The sequence below is a fragment of the Astatotilapia calliptera genome, chromosome 7 (assembly GCF_900246225.1).
Source record: "Astatotilapia calliptera chromosome 7, fAstCal1.2, whole genome shotgun sequence".
Classification (NCBI taxonomy): Eukaryota; Metazoa; Chordata; class Actinopteri; order Cichliformes; family Cichlidae; genus Astatotilapia; species Astatotilapia calliptera.
In genome coordinates this window covers 11340584-11354746 of record NC_039308.1, presented here as the reverse complement: position 1 = coordinate 11354746, position 14163 = coordinate 11340584, and the positions used below count along the sequence as shown (strand labels likewise).

The 14163-nt window shown below is 39.6% G+C and overlaps 1 protein-coding gene across 1 annotated transcript in view; it reads left to right on the top strand.

Annotated features, from left to right (window-relative positions):
• ttc28 (tetratricopeptide repeat domain 28) overlaps positions 1-14163 on the top strand; it is a 180463-nt gene that overhangs the window by 79118 nt on the left and 87182 nt on the right. Inside the window, exons 3-5 of the mRNA XM_026176900.1 lie at positions 8453-8600; positions 12967-13239; positions 13317-13447. Coding sequence (XP_026032685.1) covers positions 8453-8600; positions 12967-13239; positions 13317-13447 — 552 coding nt within the window. The remainder of the gene's footprint in view (positions 1-8452; positions 8601-12966; positions 13240-13316; positions 13448-14163) is intronic.

The following is a 14163-nucleotide window of genomic DNA, read 5'->3' as shown; positions in this document are numbered from 1 at the left end:
GTGTGTGTGTGTGTGTGTGTGATTCATAGGCATTTTGAGAGTGTATAGGGACTAGCTCACATTTGGAGCTAGCCTCAATCTGATTTGAAGATCTTATGTTTGTGGCAGTTGCACATCGACTTTAATTTTCACCACTGGAGTCACTTTACCCAATGCAGAAGTGCTTTTGATCTGCCTTTCTAATGACTGCCAGTAGGTGAATCCTTTTCTTTTTTTTTTAGACAAACTCAAATTGCAGGAGGTCTATGTAAAAACAACCATTCTGCTCACTTGATCTTTGGTCTCACTAGTTTTATGTTATAACCCAAATAATGTTCATTTAGTAAGTTATGATCAGAAAGAAGATAAGATAATTGGGGTTTTAATCTTTTTTTTCTACTTTATGGCCTACTGTATCTTTCTTTATATAGCATGGCAACATCCAACCCAAACAAATGATTCTGCAGTATGATGCTAAACAGTTGTTTAACAACAGCAGAATGACTCACAACAAAAAGTTTTATTTTCCTATGGCATTGTACTTTTATTTCTGCCACTGAAGATGTCTGTCTGTTTGTGGACAAGCAGGATCAATTACCTCCTAATCTTCACCACCCAATGTTTGTGCTTTTCCTACTTACAAAGTCAGATTTAAAAATTCAAATTAGGTTTTTGTCTCTTTGTTTCTTATCCATACTGGATTATGTGTTTCCAGTTTTCTGTGAAGATGCATACTCAGCACCATTTTCATCTACCATAATACTTTACAGGCTGACTAGTTTTTTAAGAGAAGCTGTTTGAATCACACTGCTGTGCAAGATGGGAGGGCTGCTAATTCCCAGCCTGTGAGTAACTGTACACTGCTGTAGAAATCTGCTCGTTTGGATTCACAGGGTTTAATCATACTTCAGCCTGGTAATAATGTGCATTAAACCCTGCAAAGAGACATCCTTACAATACAGATTGCTGTTTTTAATGACTCCCTCAGAACGTCTCACGCTCCTAAATAATGATCTCACTCTGTAGGTCTTACAGCACACAGCACACAGCTCACAACTCACACAGCATGTCATTTTATCACCCACTGTGGAATAAGTGGGGTATTGGCTTAGCAAAATGAAGCTGCTGTTGTTTAGCAATGGCCAGGTGACATCAGCAACTTTCAACAAAGAGAATAATTTCCCTCAGGTCGGATGTTGTTCTTGTTGTAACTTAAGTTATGTTTATAATATAGCATCTTTCGCTAAGCTGGCACTGGAGGACTGATCAAGACTTTAAGTTATGTCACTAACTAATTATGATACTTCATTTTGAACATACGAATATTCTTTTGTTGGCTATATTTTAAAAGTTTAGTGGCTATTATCCCCTAGCCCCTTTTTGATCCCCGCTGTTCTGTAGCTTCTAAAACATAAATCAGTTCAGTCAGCAACAAAGTGGTAAAAAAAGAGTTTTTTTACTCCATGTTGGCTCGAGATAAAATGAGAATGAAGATCTTGTTGTGTGTTTGGAGGGAGATTTTGTGATTTCCAAAGACATCAATCTCTATCATGTCTCGTTTATGGGATCCTCTCTTGCTCTTGCTCACAGTCTTCTCTCTCTCTCTCGCCACTTGTGCTGCCATCTGTTTTCGATTAATGTGAGTTACGAGCAGTAATTGAAGCAGCTGTTCATCTGGTGAGCATCCTTTGCTCTGACACACAGCACCTCTCTCAGTCACCATCTCTCACCTTCATTTTCTTTGTTTCTTTGATTCGATCTACTATTATTTTTTGCTGGTTCGACACTTTGCTTCAGACAAAATGTCTCAGCAGTTGCCAGACAGATAAATATATTACAAAAACACACCTGTTCGGTCAGTTGGTGATTCTAACTTGGTCATTGGTTATTGTTTAAAATGGATGGAACAAAGCATTTGTGTATATAGTAGGTAATGTAGGTGTAGGATTTTGTGTCACATATTTAGTGAGTCCTTACCTTTATTTCTAACGGCTTTATTTTCTTTTTAATTATTAATTAATTAATATCTTTACTTTTCTTGAACAGGGATTTAGCTACTGTTCACTGATTCTGTCTGTGTACAGAATTTTCTTTTTTTTTTTCTATGACAGCAGCAAGATTGAACCACACAGTAAATCAATGAAACGAACAGTTTATCTCTATGCTGAAAATCTCTAAAAACTCACAGAAAGGTAGGGGACCTGTAGATTCACTTAAATCTTTGTTGGTAATCATTTGGTATTTTAAAAATATTTAAATTAATAACATAAACAATGTTTGAGTTCTACGTAAGTATGAACAAAGAAAACATGTCAGCTCACCTGTCATGTTAAAGGGCCCGTCTAAGTGCTCAACTGGGAATCAGTGTGAAATACCTGCAAACCAGACATAACCGCAGCAGCTTGGGAAGAGACTCTGTAATCTGACAGGATTTTTCAGAGATGTTCCAGAACACCGCTGAGAGAAAGAATGAATAAACGATACCAAGAGTGTGTTTCTGTGTTCACGAGGTGGTGGTGTTGTGTGTGTGTCTCTGTAAGGCTGTCTGCACCCCCTGCATGTGCTTAGTGGGCAGCGTAGCCAGACTGAGCTAATAGGCAGGATGTGTGTGAGCAGGAGGCTGGAGGTGGTGGTGGAGGCAGACTCTTCCTGCTGTCATTTTCTGTCTGGATCTGGCATGTTTACGCCACTGATAGGGGTAGAACGTTCTTACACACACACACCTATATAGATTTAACCTCTCATCCTCACTCTCTCACTCCCATACGCACACATGCTACTCAACCTTACCCATTATGCTGCTTGTCTGCTCATGCAGAGATAATGATCATCACTGTGATTATAACTTTCCTCCTCTGATATAATTATCCTTTTTGACTGGATTTTCCCCCTAGAAGGTCCAGAATAGAACATGAATGCCTAAATGAGAAACACTGCATCCTCCACATACTAGCCAGATCAGCATGAAGGCAACAGTTTTGAGGGGCAGTGCTAAGTAGAGGTAGGCACACAGGTGGGGTGTCCATATGTCACCCCAGCACTACATCCCAGTCTAGCTCCTCTTCTATCCTCTCCAGTCTGCATGAGGGTCAGAGGCCAGGTTGCTATATCTCTATCCCCAGCACGGACACTTGGCATCATTGCTGGTAGTTGATACTACTTTACAATAGATACAATTATCAAATGGAAATTAAATTTTTTTCCCAGTCTAGTGCATGACCCAGACACACACAGTTTATTAAGATAAGATACCTTTATTAGTCCCACAAGGGGAAATTTCATGTTAAGGCTGCCGACCTATTGCACGCAATGGCGGCGCCATCTTTCCCTCTGACCATACATAGATTACACGAAAACATCACATGGGGAAGACAGGTCAGAGAGGTATAACAATGGAAAAGCACCACATGAGGAAAGATAAGGAGAAAAAAACTAACTCCCCCCAGACTGAGCTCCAATAGGGAGATCAGTTTGAGAACAGAAAAAAAAAACACCTCTGCACATAGCACATGAAAAAACTCTTAATACACCAAAGAAACACATGACAAGCAACAGGGATGGGTAAAGGGTGAGAGACAGCCAGACTCCTTGATCCACCGTCAGCATCAGAAGGGAATAAGCGTCGAAGGCGTTTGGAGGGGTAAGGGGGGATGAGTGTACATCTGCATGTGTATATATATGTCTGTGTGTGTGTGTGTGTCCAGAGTTCAGTTGAGACAGTGTCCTTAGCCTTGCCAGGCTAAGTAAACAGTCTTCCAGCCAACCCGGGTGGCCTTGCATAGAATGGGAAGAACAGTCTAAACACAGTCCATATCAGGGTGTTGTTGTTCAGCTCCAGCCTTGAGACCGCAGCTGGCGCTGAAGGGGTATCCGCATGAAGTGATGGTGGTTTTTACTTTAGTGCGAACAACTCATGGGAATTTAAAGTTGTTCTAACAGTCCGACACTGGTCTCTCAATCTCCCGTTGGAGAGCCGTGAGCTTACGCTGACGTGATGTTGTCATTCTTGTGTGCTCAAAGAGCCGAATCTGAGAACTCACGACTGCAGTGAGCTTCTCCAAGATGTGATCCAGTTGTCACTGAGAACCAAGAGAACCAGAAAATTTGTTAATTTAATCAACAGATGTTGATTGCCTGGTGTTATGGTTTAAGTTGTGGTTGTCAACAGGAATGACTTAGAGCTGTTGGAATTAATCCTGCCACTTTAAAGCATTTATTCAGTATTTATATACCCATTATTTGACAATCATTTTGGAGTACATCTATGATATTCCTAATGAAAGAGTTCTTATAATTTCTAAATGTATTTTTAAAATATACACTACCAGTCAAAAGTTTGGACACACCTTCTCATTTAATGGTTTTTCTTTATTTTTTACTACTTTCTGCATAGTAGATACATACTGAAGACATCAAATATATGACACAAGATATGTGGAATTATGTAGCAAAGAAAAAATGATAAATAACTCTAGATATGTCTTATATTTTAGATTCCTGAAAATAGCTACACTGAAACACGCTTTGTTGACAGCGTTGCAAACCCTTGGTCTTCTCTCAAGGAGCTTCATGATGTAGTCACCTGAAATTGTTTTCACTTCACAGGTGTGCCTTGTCAGAGTTTATTTGTGGAATTTCTTGCTTTCTTAATATGGTTGGGACCATCAGTTGTGTTGTGCAGAATGCAGGTTGGTACACAGCTCACAGCCCTGACAACTGTTAGCTGATTGGTTCTCACCATAATATAAATTCTAAATAAAGAGAAACAACAGTCCATCACAGTCCATCCTTTCAGAACTGAAGGTCACTCAATTCGGAAAATTGCTAACAGCCAGGGCAGTCACAAAAACCATCTACTGTACGACTAAACTGGCTCACATGAGGACCGCCCCAGGAAAGGAAGACCAACAGTCAAGTCTGCTACTGAGGATAAATTCATCTGAGTCACCAGCCTCAGAAATTGTAAGTTGACAGCATCTGAGATTAGAGCCCAGATAAATGCCACACAAAGTTCCAGTAGCAGACAAATCTCTACATCAACTGTTCAAAGGAGACTGCGAAAATCAGCCTTTACTGTCAAATAGCTGCTAAGAAACCACTACTAAGGAAAAGCAACAAGCAGAAGAGATTTGTTTGGGCCAAGAGACATAAGGAATGAAAGACCAGTGGAAATCTGTGCTCTGGTCTGATGAGTCCAAATTTGAGATCTTTGGTTCCCCCTGCCATGTCTTTGTGCAACACAGAAAAGGTGAACGTATGGTCTCTACATGCATGGTTCCCACTGTGAAGCATAGAGGAGGAGGTGTAGGGGTGCTTTGCTGGTGACACTGTTGGGGATTTATTCAAAACTGAAGGCATACTCAACCATTATGGCTGCCACAGCATCCTGCAGCGATCCCATCCAGTTTGCATTTAGTTGGACCATCATTAATTTTTCAACAGGACGATGACCTCCAGAGTGTATATGGGCTATTTGACCAAAAAGGAGAGTAATGGAGGGCTGCACCAGATGGCCTGGCCTCCATAGTCACCTGACCTAAACCCAGTTCTGATGGTCTGGGATGAGATGGACCGCAGAGTGAAGGCAAAAGGGCCAACAAGTGCTCAGCATCTCTGAGAACACCTTGAAGACTGTTGGAAAACTGTCAAAGGGGATTAACTGCATGGTGCAGTATATTTACAGGTGCAGGGAAAGGGGGCACAGGGTTCCAGGGGGGAAAGTGGGGAATCCACACAGTCTCTGTTCTCCTCTTCTTGCTCACACAATCACTCCTCTTCTGCCACTCACACTTCTCCACGCTCTATGCCACTCCGACAAACAGACACTCCAAACTGGTTAAGGGACAGGTCCAAGAAATCTATGTACAAAGAGAGATCAGGTTAGGAACACTAGTGGACGGAGACTTGAGAACAAACTCTAGGATTTTGCCGGCAATATGAACTCAGATAGCTCAACGATCCACAACATTAAAACCTTAAACCAGCTTCTTAAAACTCACTTTAATTGGACAGCTTAAGTATTTCATATTTTGTAGCAATTTAACTTTTGACTCTGATTTTTTGAAAAGTGCTCCACAAATAGAGAATATTATAATATTAGCCTGCTGTGACTGACTGAGGCATTTTCATAATGAGTGTGTTAAGGCATATGGCCTCAGCTGTAATTACCAACCATTTAAATCACTTTCGTGTTAATCATCAGTGAAATGACACCGTGGTCTGTTCACATTCTGCACTGAGACTTGACCTCAGACTCCATTTGTTTCAATGAAGCTGTCTGAAGATGAGGATGGGACAAAGACGGCATGGCTGTAGAAAGTGGCAGGCGGGACAGCAGCTAGCATGTAATCTAATTGATCTCCTCTTTGTCTTAATTTACTCACTGTCATGAGAGCTTGTGCTTAAATGGGGGGAGGGAGGGTTGGATGATAAATGAGAAGTAAAAAGAAGAGGAATGAAGGCGAAGAGAGAAGGGGGCAAGACAATTAGGTTACAGTAAGGTCAGCAGTGAGAGAAGAAGATATGTTTGTGTTGCACGTGCCGTCTCTTGAGTTGTCTTCATGAATCTGATGTCATGATGCATTGTCTCTAATCCAGCTGTGAAATGCACAAGGGGTCCTAATGAAATGCATGTTGCTGTGTGTTATATGGAAAGAGTGTGTAACCAATGTGTAAATGCCACATCGGTGCTCGACCTTTTCATTATTTAAGGTTATGTGAAAATCACTGAGCACTTCTTAAAAAGTTACTTTTAATCCAAAGGTTGTTTTTACTACTGTTGGAGTCAAATTGTTAAATGTTGCCATTATTGTACTTAAATTTGTAAGGCTTGGTTCAAACTATATGGTCAAAGACATTACTTTGTTTCTGACTCTCTCCCCAGCGTGTTGGTGGAGGAGGCTATAGTCTTTTATAGGAGCACATCCTATGTGAGGGTTCTGTTTTCTTGTTTAGTAAACTTCCTGCCTTTATGACCCTATTGTGGACAGGAGGTCACACCAACGCACCCCCAGACACAAACTCACACTCTCACGTGCACATCCATACACACACATGCATACACACCTAGTGCCTGACACCATAGGGGGATTTTTACAATGAGTGTTTGTGAAACTGTGTGTCACAGAAATAAAAGGCTGCTGTGGGGTGATTGTTCTTCGAAGTGGTCTTACACCGAGGGCAGAAGGGCTGCTCTGAGATCCTTCCCTTGCTAGCATGTGAAAAACTGGTTGAGGTGTTCATCTTGCTTCGTTATCGGGAATAAGTCTCTAAACCAGTGGGGCTGTGGAAGCGCAGACCCAACAACTACAGCTAATGTACCTGAGTTTTTCAGACACTGAATAATGATGTCTTGCTGTGTTTGATGACCAAATATCAAAGCAAATCAAAAATCTATAAATAGAACAGGTTTCATTAGGGAACATTTAGGATACCCCACGTTAAAAACAAAGAATAATAGATGCATGGCTAACACATATGTGCAAATAAATCAAACAGTACAGTAGTGTGTGGACTAGCAAGTAGATTAGACTAAAGTAAAAATATTTTAGAGAAGAGCACAGTTTTCTGTGTGCTTTTAAACAATTCAAATACAGCTGTTGGAACCATAGAACAAAAACAGCTGTGCCAAACTCTGTTAACTATCAAGTGTAACTGTTCTCCTTATTCAGAATGGGTTCTGTAAATGTTTAAACTATTGGATCTTTTTCAGAGCCTTCTCAAAGACAGTCATGTAAAAATCTAAAATGGAAAGACTTCTGGCTTGCTGAACAGGAGGCTATTCCCTAACAGTGGAGCTAACAGTACAGTCGAATCCCAAGTGTTAAGGACATAAATGAAGAAACAAAACTTGTAATATTTATAATGTCTTTGTTCAACAGTCAGACTTCAAAGCAACAATCCACATTTAGAGATAAATATGATAAATAAGGATATTACATTTTTTTAAACTTAACTTTTCATGGTGTGAACAAAGAACCAAACAGACCATTTAAAGTGAAAGTTCTGTTATGTAGTGTTAATATGGTGAATGTTTGTATTAAACATGGTCTAAAGTTAGTGTATTGATCCCCAGCTCCTCCACTCCATGTGTCACCATATTTTTGGATACACCAGAGTGCGAGTGTGTGTGTGAATGTTAGATAAGAAGCACTTAGGCATAGAAGAAGAAAAAAGAGTGCAGTATGAATGCGTGTCTGCTTTGGTGAATAAGACCTGTAATATAAAGTGCTGAAAGTGAATAGTAAGGTGCTATATAAGTACCCGTCCATTTAGCATTTTGCTAAATTAATCACCGCTATGCCCTTTTATGTATACGTGTAGCTTTATTGCTGTTTTGCATAAAACTGCAGTTATATATTTTTGCAGTATTTCAACAAACCTCAGAAGAGAAATAAACAAGTGTTTCAAAATGTCAAAAAATATGAAATTTAAAAAATGTAAAAAAAATTATAATTGTGTTTTTTCTTTTCAGGCTTACTTTCGTCAGGGTGTTGCCCTACAGTACCTGGGTCGTCATGCCGATGCCCTGGCAGCGTTCGCTTCCGGCCTCGCCCAAGACCCCAAGAGTCTCCAGCTGCTTGTTGGTATGGTGGAGGCTGCCATGAAGTCGCCTCTAAGAGGTGGGCATGTCTAACACCGGACTTCATTCCGCCTTTCTCTCACTGTGCCAACACATCTGAAACAACATGACTCACATTTACAAGGGGAGAGACAAACAAAAGAACATCATAAGCAGAAAACTACAATTTTGTGCTGGAAAACTTGTAGGCAAGGAAAGTTAGATGTATGCACTAGGGAAACTGCCAAGTTATTACTTTTCTTTTATTCTTTTATTCAGTAGCCCTCCTCCGGGACTAGGATGTGAAAAAAAATAAAAAGATCCCTCTGATGATTCAGGCCGCACAAAGAAAGGGATGCATGTTTGATACGAGAGATGAGAGATATATAGAGAAAAGAGAGATTCAGAAAATGCATAAAACAAGCATCTTAGATAGAACGGAAAGAGAAACGTGGAGATAAAAGGTAGTCATCGCCAGCTTCCACTTGTGGAAGTAAAGGAATGACTCTCATCCATTCCTGCTTCAGATGAATCTTCTTGACAATGAAGTGACAGGTGTCACATCTACTGCCAATTATAAAGACTGTTGTTGTCTGGTGTCTCCCACAGTCATATTTATTTACATTCAGGTACAGCGAGTGAGTGAGTGAGTGAGCGAGCAAGTTACAGTATTAATGCTGTCAACATAGCATTATTGAAGCCATCTAAGTTAAGGAAGGTAAAAAATGAATAGGTATATATGACATGGTATGATTTTTCTGAGACATAGGCAGGATTCACATGTTGTTTCAGCTCTTGACTGTGGGTGTGCCTTATATTTAGGCTGGAGCAGAACACAACCTAACAGATTAAAGGAGTAAGGATTAGCCAATCTAGCTGCCTTTTATAAATTTGCTTATACAACAACAGCATAACAGGGTGATGATTCTCTGAAGTGACCAACAACTAGATACAAGTTATGTTTACATGTCATAACATAATTTGATTGACAGGCAGCAGCACTGGTGTATTTGAATAAATACGATTTGATTGTTGAAGCTGAACTTTCCTTCAGTTCTTGAACCCTCAAGAAATATAGCTTTGTTAGGCAAAATCTTTGTAACACAAAGAATTACATAATTGTTACTGTAAAGTGATTGTTGAATTTAGTACAATAATGCACTATGAAAAAATGTAATGTGATTACAGTGATTGTAAGGTAGAGTACTCCTAAAGCCCAGACAAAATGGGAGGATTGTGTCAGAAAGAGCATCTGGTATAAAATCTGTGCCAAAGCAAAAGCAGGAAAACCAACCATCTGTCCAAATATCCATCCATTATCCTTACTGTTTGGAAGCTGTAGCCCCAGCTGACTTAGCCAACATGTTTTTGGACTATGGCAAAAAAACATGCAAAGTCTACACAGACAGACCCCAGGCAACTTTTTCTCTGTATCTACTGTACAATATAAAGCGCCTTGAGGCGACTTTTGTTGTGATTTGGCGCTATATGAATAAAATTGAATTGAAAATTGAATTGAATTGAACTAGGACCTTCTTCCTTGTTGTGGGTAGCATTGCTACCCACTGTACCGCTGTGTCGGCCCGCAAAAAATTTGGACCTGTCCAGTTGTAGTTGCACTATAGACCTCCACATGTCCAGCATGCATACAAATAAACAACAGAGTCGTGTTTAAACAGGCTTGTAGCAGGCAAAATACAGTAACACAGAATGTCATAAATAGGAAACTTGGTGGCTTTATGACTTGATAGCTTTATATGGACCAAACTGCAATTAAAAAAGGCTATAGGGGAGAATTTTTTTTTTTTTTTTTAAATTATAGCCAGTAAAATAGAAAAATAATTCTCTGCCATAAAGGGATGCATCATCTTTACTTTTAAACCCCAAACTGTAGATACTGAGCAAGACTGTTATGAAAAAATGTAATTTGATACACAAATAGAGCTGTGGGATAAATGAGCACATTAGCCTCCGAGAAATGTAGTAGAGCAGAATTATAATGTATATGTACTTTGTTACATTCCATTTCTATTGGTGTTGAATTTTGTGGGTTTTTGATTAAGTCAAAGGTACACTTCAGCGCCGAGATTACATTTTAGACAGATCGTAAACTGCAGCTTCTTTAATTGCAGACAGCACATTGCCAGCGGCTGAAGCGGGCCACAGAGGTGGAATGCTAATTTTAAGGCCAAATACTAATTTCTAGAAATAATGACTGACATTTGAAAGATTTCAGTGGGTGTACACACTTCTGAAGCACAGAAAACTTATTATGTGTTCTGATTAATTCCTGATTATGTCCTCTTCCAGATTTAGGAAGTTCACAAACATCCTTAAATTAAAGCGCTGTGGACACTGAAGGGTCTAGGTTAGTTTTATCATTATGTTTATTCACATGAATTTGCTTCTCGCAGGGTTCATGATGAAATATTTACAAGGTAGATTCTCATGTGTCATTGATCTAACCACCCCACAGTTCACAGTGTACTTTTATGTGTAGGTCTCAACAGCACACAAAGATGAAGGAAAAGTACAAACAATCAAGAATGGTTTGCAGGCTAGAATTTGCACTGGATTATGTTGTTTTGCCCTTCAGCTGTATCTGAATTAGAGCTGGGCATTTGCATGTGTTCTTGCACCAGCCAACCTCCCTTCATCTTATTTCCCTTTGAGGTCCAACTTGTGTATCCAGTGGGGTTGAGCACAAGGCTATTGATAATGGACTTTATCATGTTTCAAATTAGAAATTTACAACAGAAAACAAAAGACATTGTTTCAAAGTTTAAGCAGTAGCGCTGCCAGAAGAATGGAGTAGATGGAAAACAAAAAATGCACATTTTGAAAATGATGACAGTATGTTTGAATCAGTGGCAGCAGCAAACAGTATATCATAACTGAGTCCAGCCTGGACTACAGCAAAGCTCTCCCGCAGGTCTGTTGCACTGCAGGAGGTTGTTCTCCCACCCAAGGGCAGCACCCTTCAAAACTTGATCTCTTATAATCTTCAAAGCAAGCCTCCAAGTAAAATTGAGTTGCAATGCTTGAGTAAGCAGTAGGCAGGGCAACATGTTGGACCATAGAGAATGTCAGTATAGTGTGCAGTACACACACACTAAGGAGCTGCATTGTTATCAGCATGAAAGAGTAGGAGGCTCCTCTGTCTTTCTAGGCCTCTAGGGTAGACAATTGTAACAGAATGCTATCTACTAGGTCCTCCTCAGATTAGCCTGATAAACAAAACTTTTCAGTTTGACAAAGCAGAATGAAAGACTCGAAAAATGCAAATGGCAACTGCTACAGTTCATCTCAAATACTACAAAATATGACTTTTGACACAAGATAACTGTTTTGTTTTGTTTTGTTTTTTGGGGGGTTGGGAGGGGGTATTGAACTTGGAATAGATATATTTGTTTTTGTAAAAATATTTCAGTTAGTCCCTTTCAGCAGCAGCAATTTCAATTACATACTTTGTTATGGGTGAATGTGGATTTTTTTTCCTCCTAGATGTTCCACAAGCAATCGTTTTCCAATTTAGGGATTGTTTAATTGCATAGAACCCCAAAGAGTTGCGATCAACTTGAATAACAATAGCTTTACTTCATGTCTGCTCTGTGTGTCTGCTTCATTATGATATTCACATAGTGAAGGAGACACACGCGCGCCTGCTTGCACACAGAGTTGAACACAAAGCTGAGATGTGCTGCAATCTTTCCAAAACATGGAACATGGAACTTAAGTCCTTTATGTCTTTAAATAGAAAACTGTTGTTTGAGGCTACATACATTTAGCTTAAATTATATGAAAATGTCATCTGTGAAGCAGAATTTTGTAGATGTAGTTGTCATCAGATAGCAGATGCATATTTTTGTGTGTTTGCTCTGAGACTATAACATAGTAGCAAAAGGATATAAGATTCTGTGCTGTTTAACTTCAGACTTTTCTGAAGTTACACAGCACTTACAGAGCAATATAGACTTTAAAGTGTGCTTACATAAGCTTAAAATGGGTCATGCCAGACCTAATGAGGCTTTACCAGCATTGCTTCTAAGTGTGGGTGCATTTTATCGCTTATTAATTTAAGTCTCTACTTGTAAGAGTAAGTGTGATATTACTTCTTAAAAGTTGCATAGTGTTGCTTTGAAAGTGTGCACGAGCACAAACACAGAAGTTCCAGGGCTTCTGCTTTTATTTTACTTTCTGTGTAGAAAAAGAGCCAGGGCAGGTGTAGTGTTCTTTCTGTATCAGCAGGATGCTACAGTCCCACAGCCGAATGCCACAGGGCCAAGGAAGTTTTCAGGCCACACACTCAGTATCTTGTCCAATGGCGCTTAAGAATGGTCATATTAATGTTTGTAACACATAAAATGATAAATAATTGAATTTTCTTAAATCACCTGTGTTTTTGTCTATCTGTCACATCTTCACAGACACACTTGAGCCCACCTACCAGCAGCTGCAGAAGATGAAGCTAGACAAGAGTCCGTTTGTGGTTGTCTCCGTCATCGGCCAGGAGCTACTGACACATGGTTTCCATGGAGCCTCAGCTGTAGTTCTGGAGGCAGGGCTGAAGATTGGCACGTGCTCACTAAAGCTGCGTGGATCCGTCTACTCTGCCCTTAGTTCTGCATACTGGTCTTTAGGTAATATAGAGAAGAGTATGGCCTACATGCAACAGGACCTGGAGGTGACCAAGACTCTAGGTATGGAAAACTTGAAAGTAGTAGTTTATGGTGTGTTGAAAAACGGCTACAGTGTAGGTAAAATTCGTCTTCCACAGGTGACCAGTCAGGGGAATGTCGAGCTCATGGGAACCTCGGCTCTGCCCTTTTCTCCAAAAGCAATTACAGAGAAGCACTGGCCAATCACAGAAACCAGTTAGTACTGGCCATGAAGCTCAAGGACAGAGAAGTAAGTTTGCATGCATGTATTCATAAGACACATTAGACATACACCCACTTCATCTTGGTTTAAATGTGTTTTGCTTCTGAAGCAGGTTAGAAATAACAGTCCAATTGCTGTGTAGCAAAGTGGATATTAACATGGTTCTTGACATTACATTAACAACAGGTTATTTGTCTAAAGAGCTTCATTCTTAAGGAGAACATTTAGTATGCTGCTCATTGAAAAAAAGACATTGATGAAAGTAATTATTTTTTAAAGTGAGAAAAGAATATAAGATGTATATTGACATCTAATACCAAATGACATCTAATACTATTTGATGACCTTGTCTCTAAAGGAAACAACCAGCTGGTGTAAATCTTTTTTTAAGACGGGTGATAAATTAAGAAAAACAAATAAAAAGCTGAAATGTCATCAGACAGAACCTGTGGATAAGTACTTTTGCTCCCCAAAAGAGCTCCTCATATGTACCATTTACCTGTATTCAACAAAAACATGATTTGACAACGCAATTCAGACCAAAAGCATATTATAAGCAGAAATCAGCCAAACGTCTGGTACCAAAAAGACTTATCCCTTGTCTACAGAATGACTGTTCACATTCATATAGGGAGTTTAGTTTCACAGTCTATTGTTCAGCTCTAGGTGGAACTCTAATGATGACAATAAAAAGAAATTTTCATACTATCCATTTTCTACCGCTTTTCTGGGTTTGGATCTCG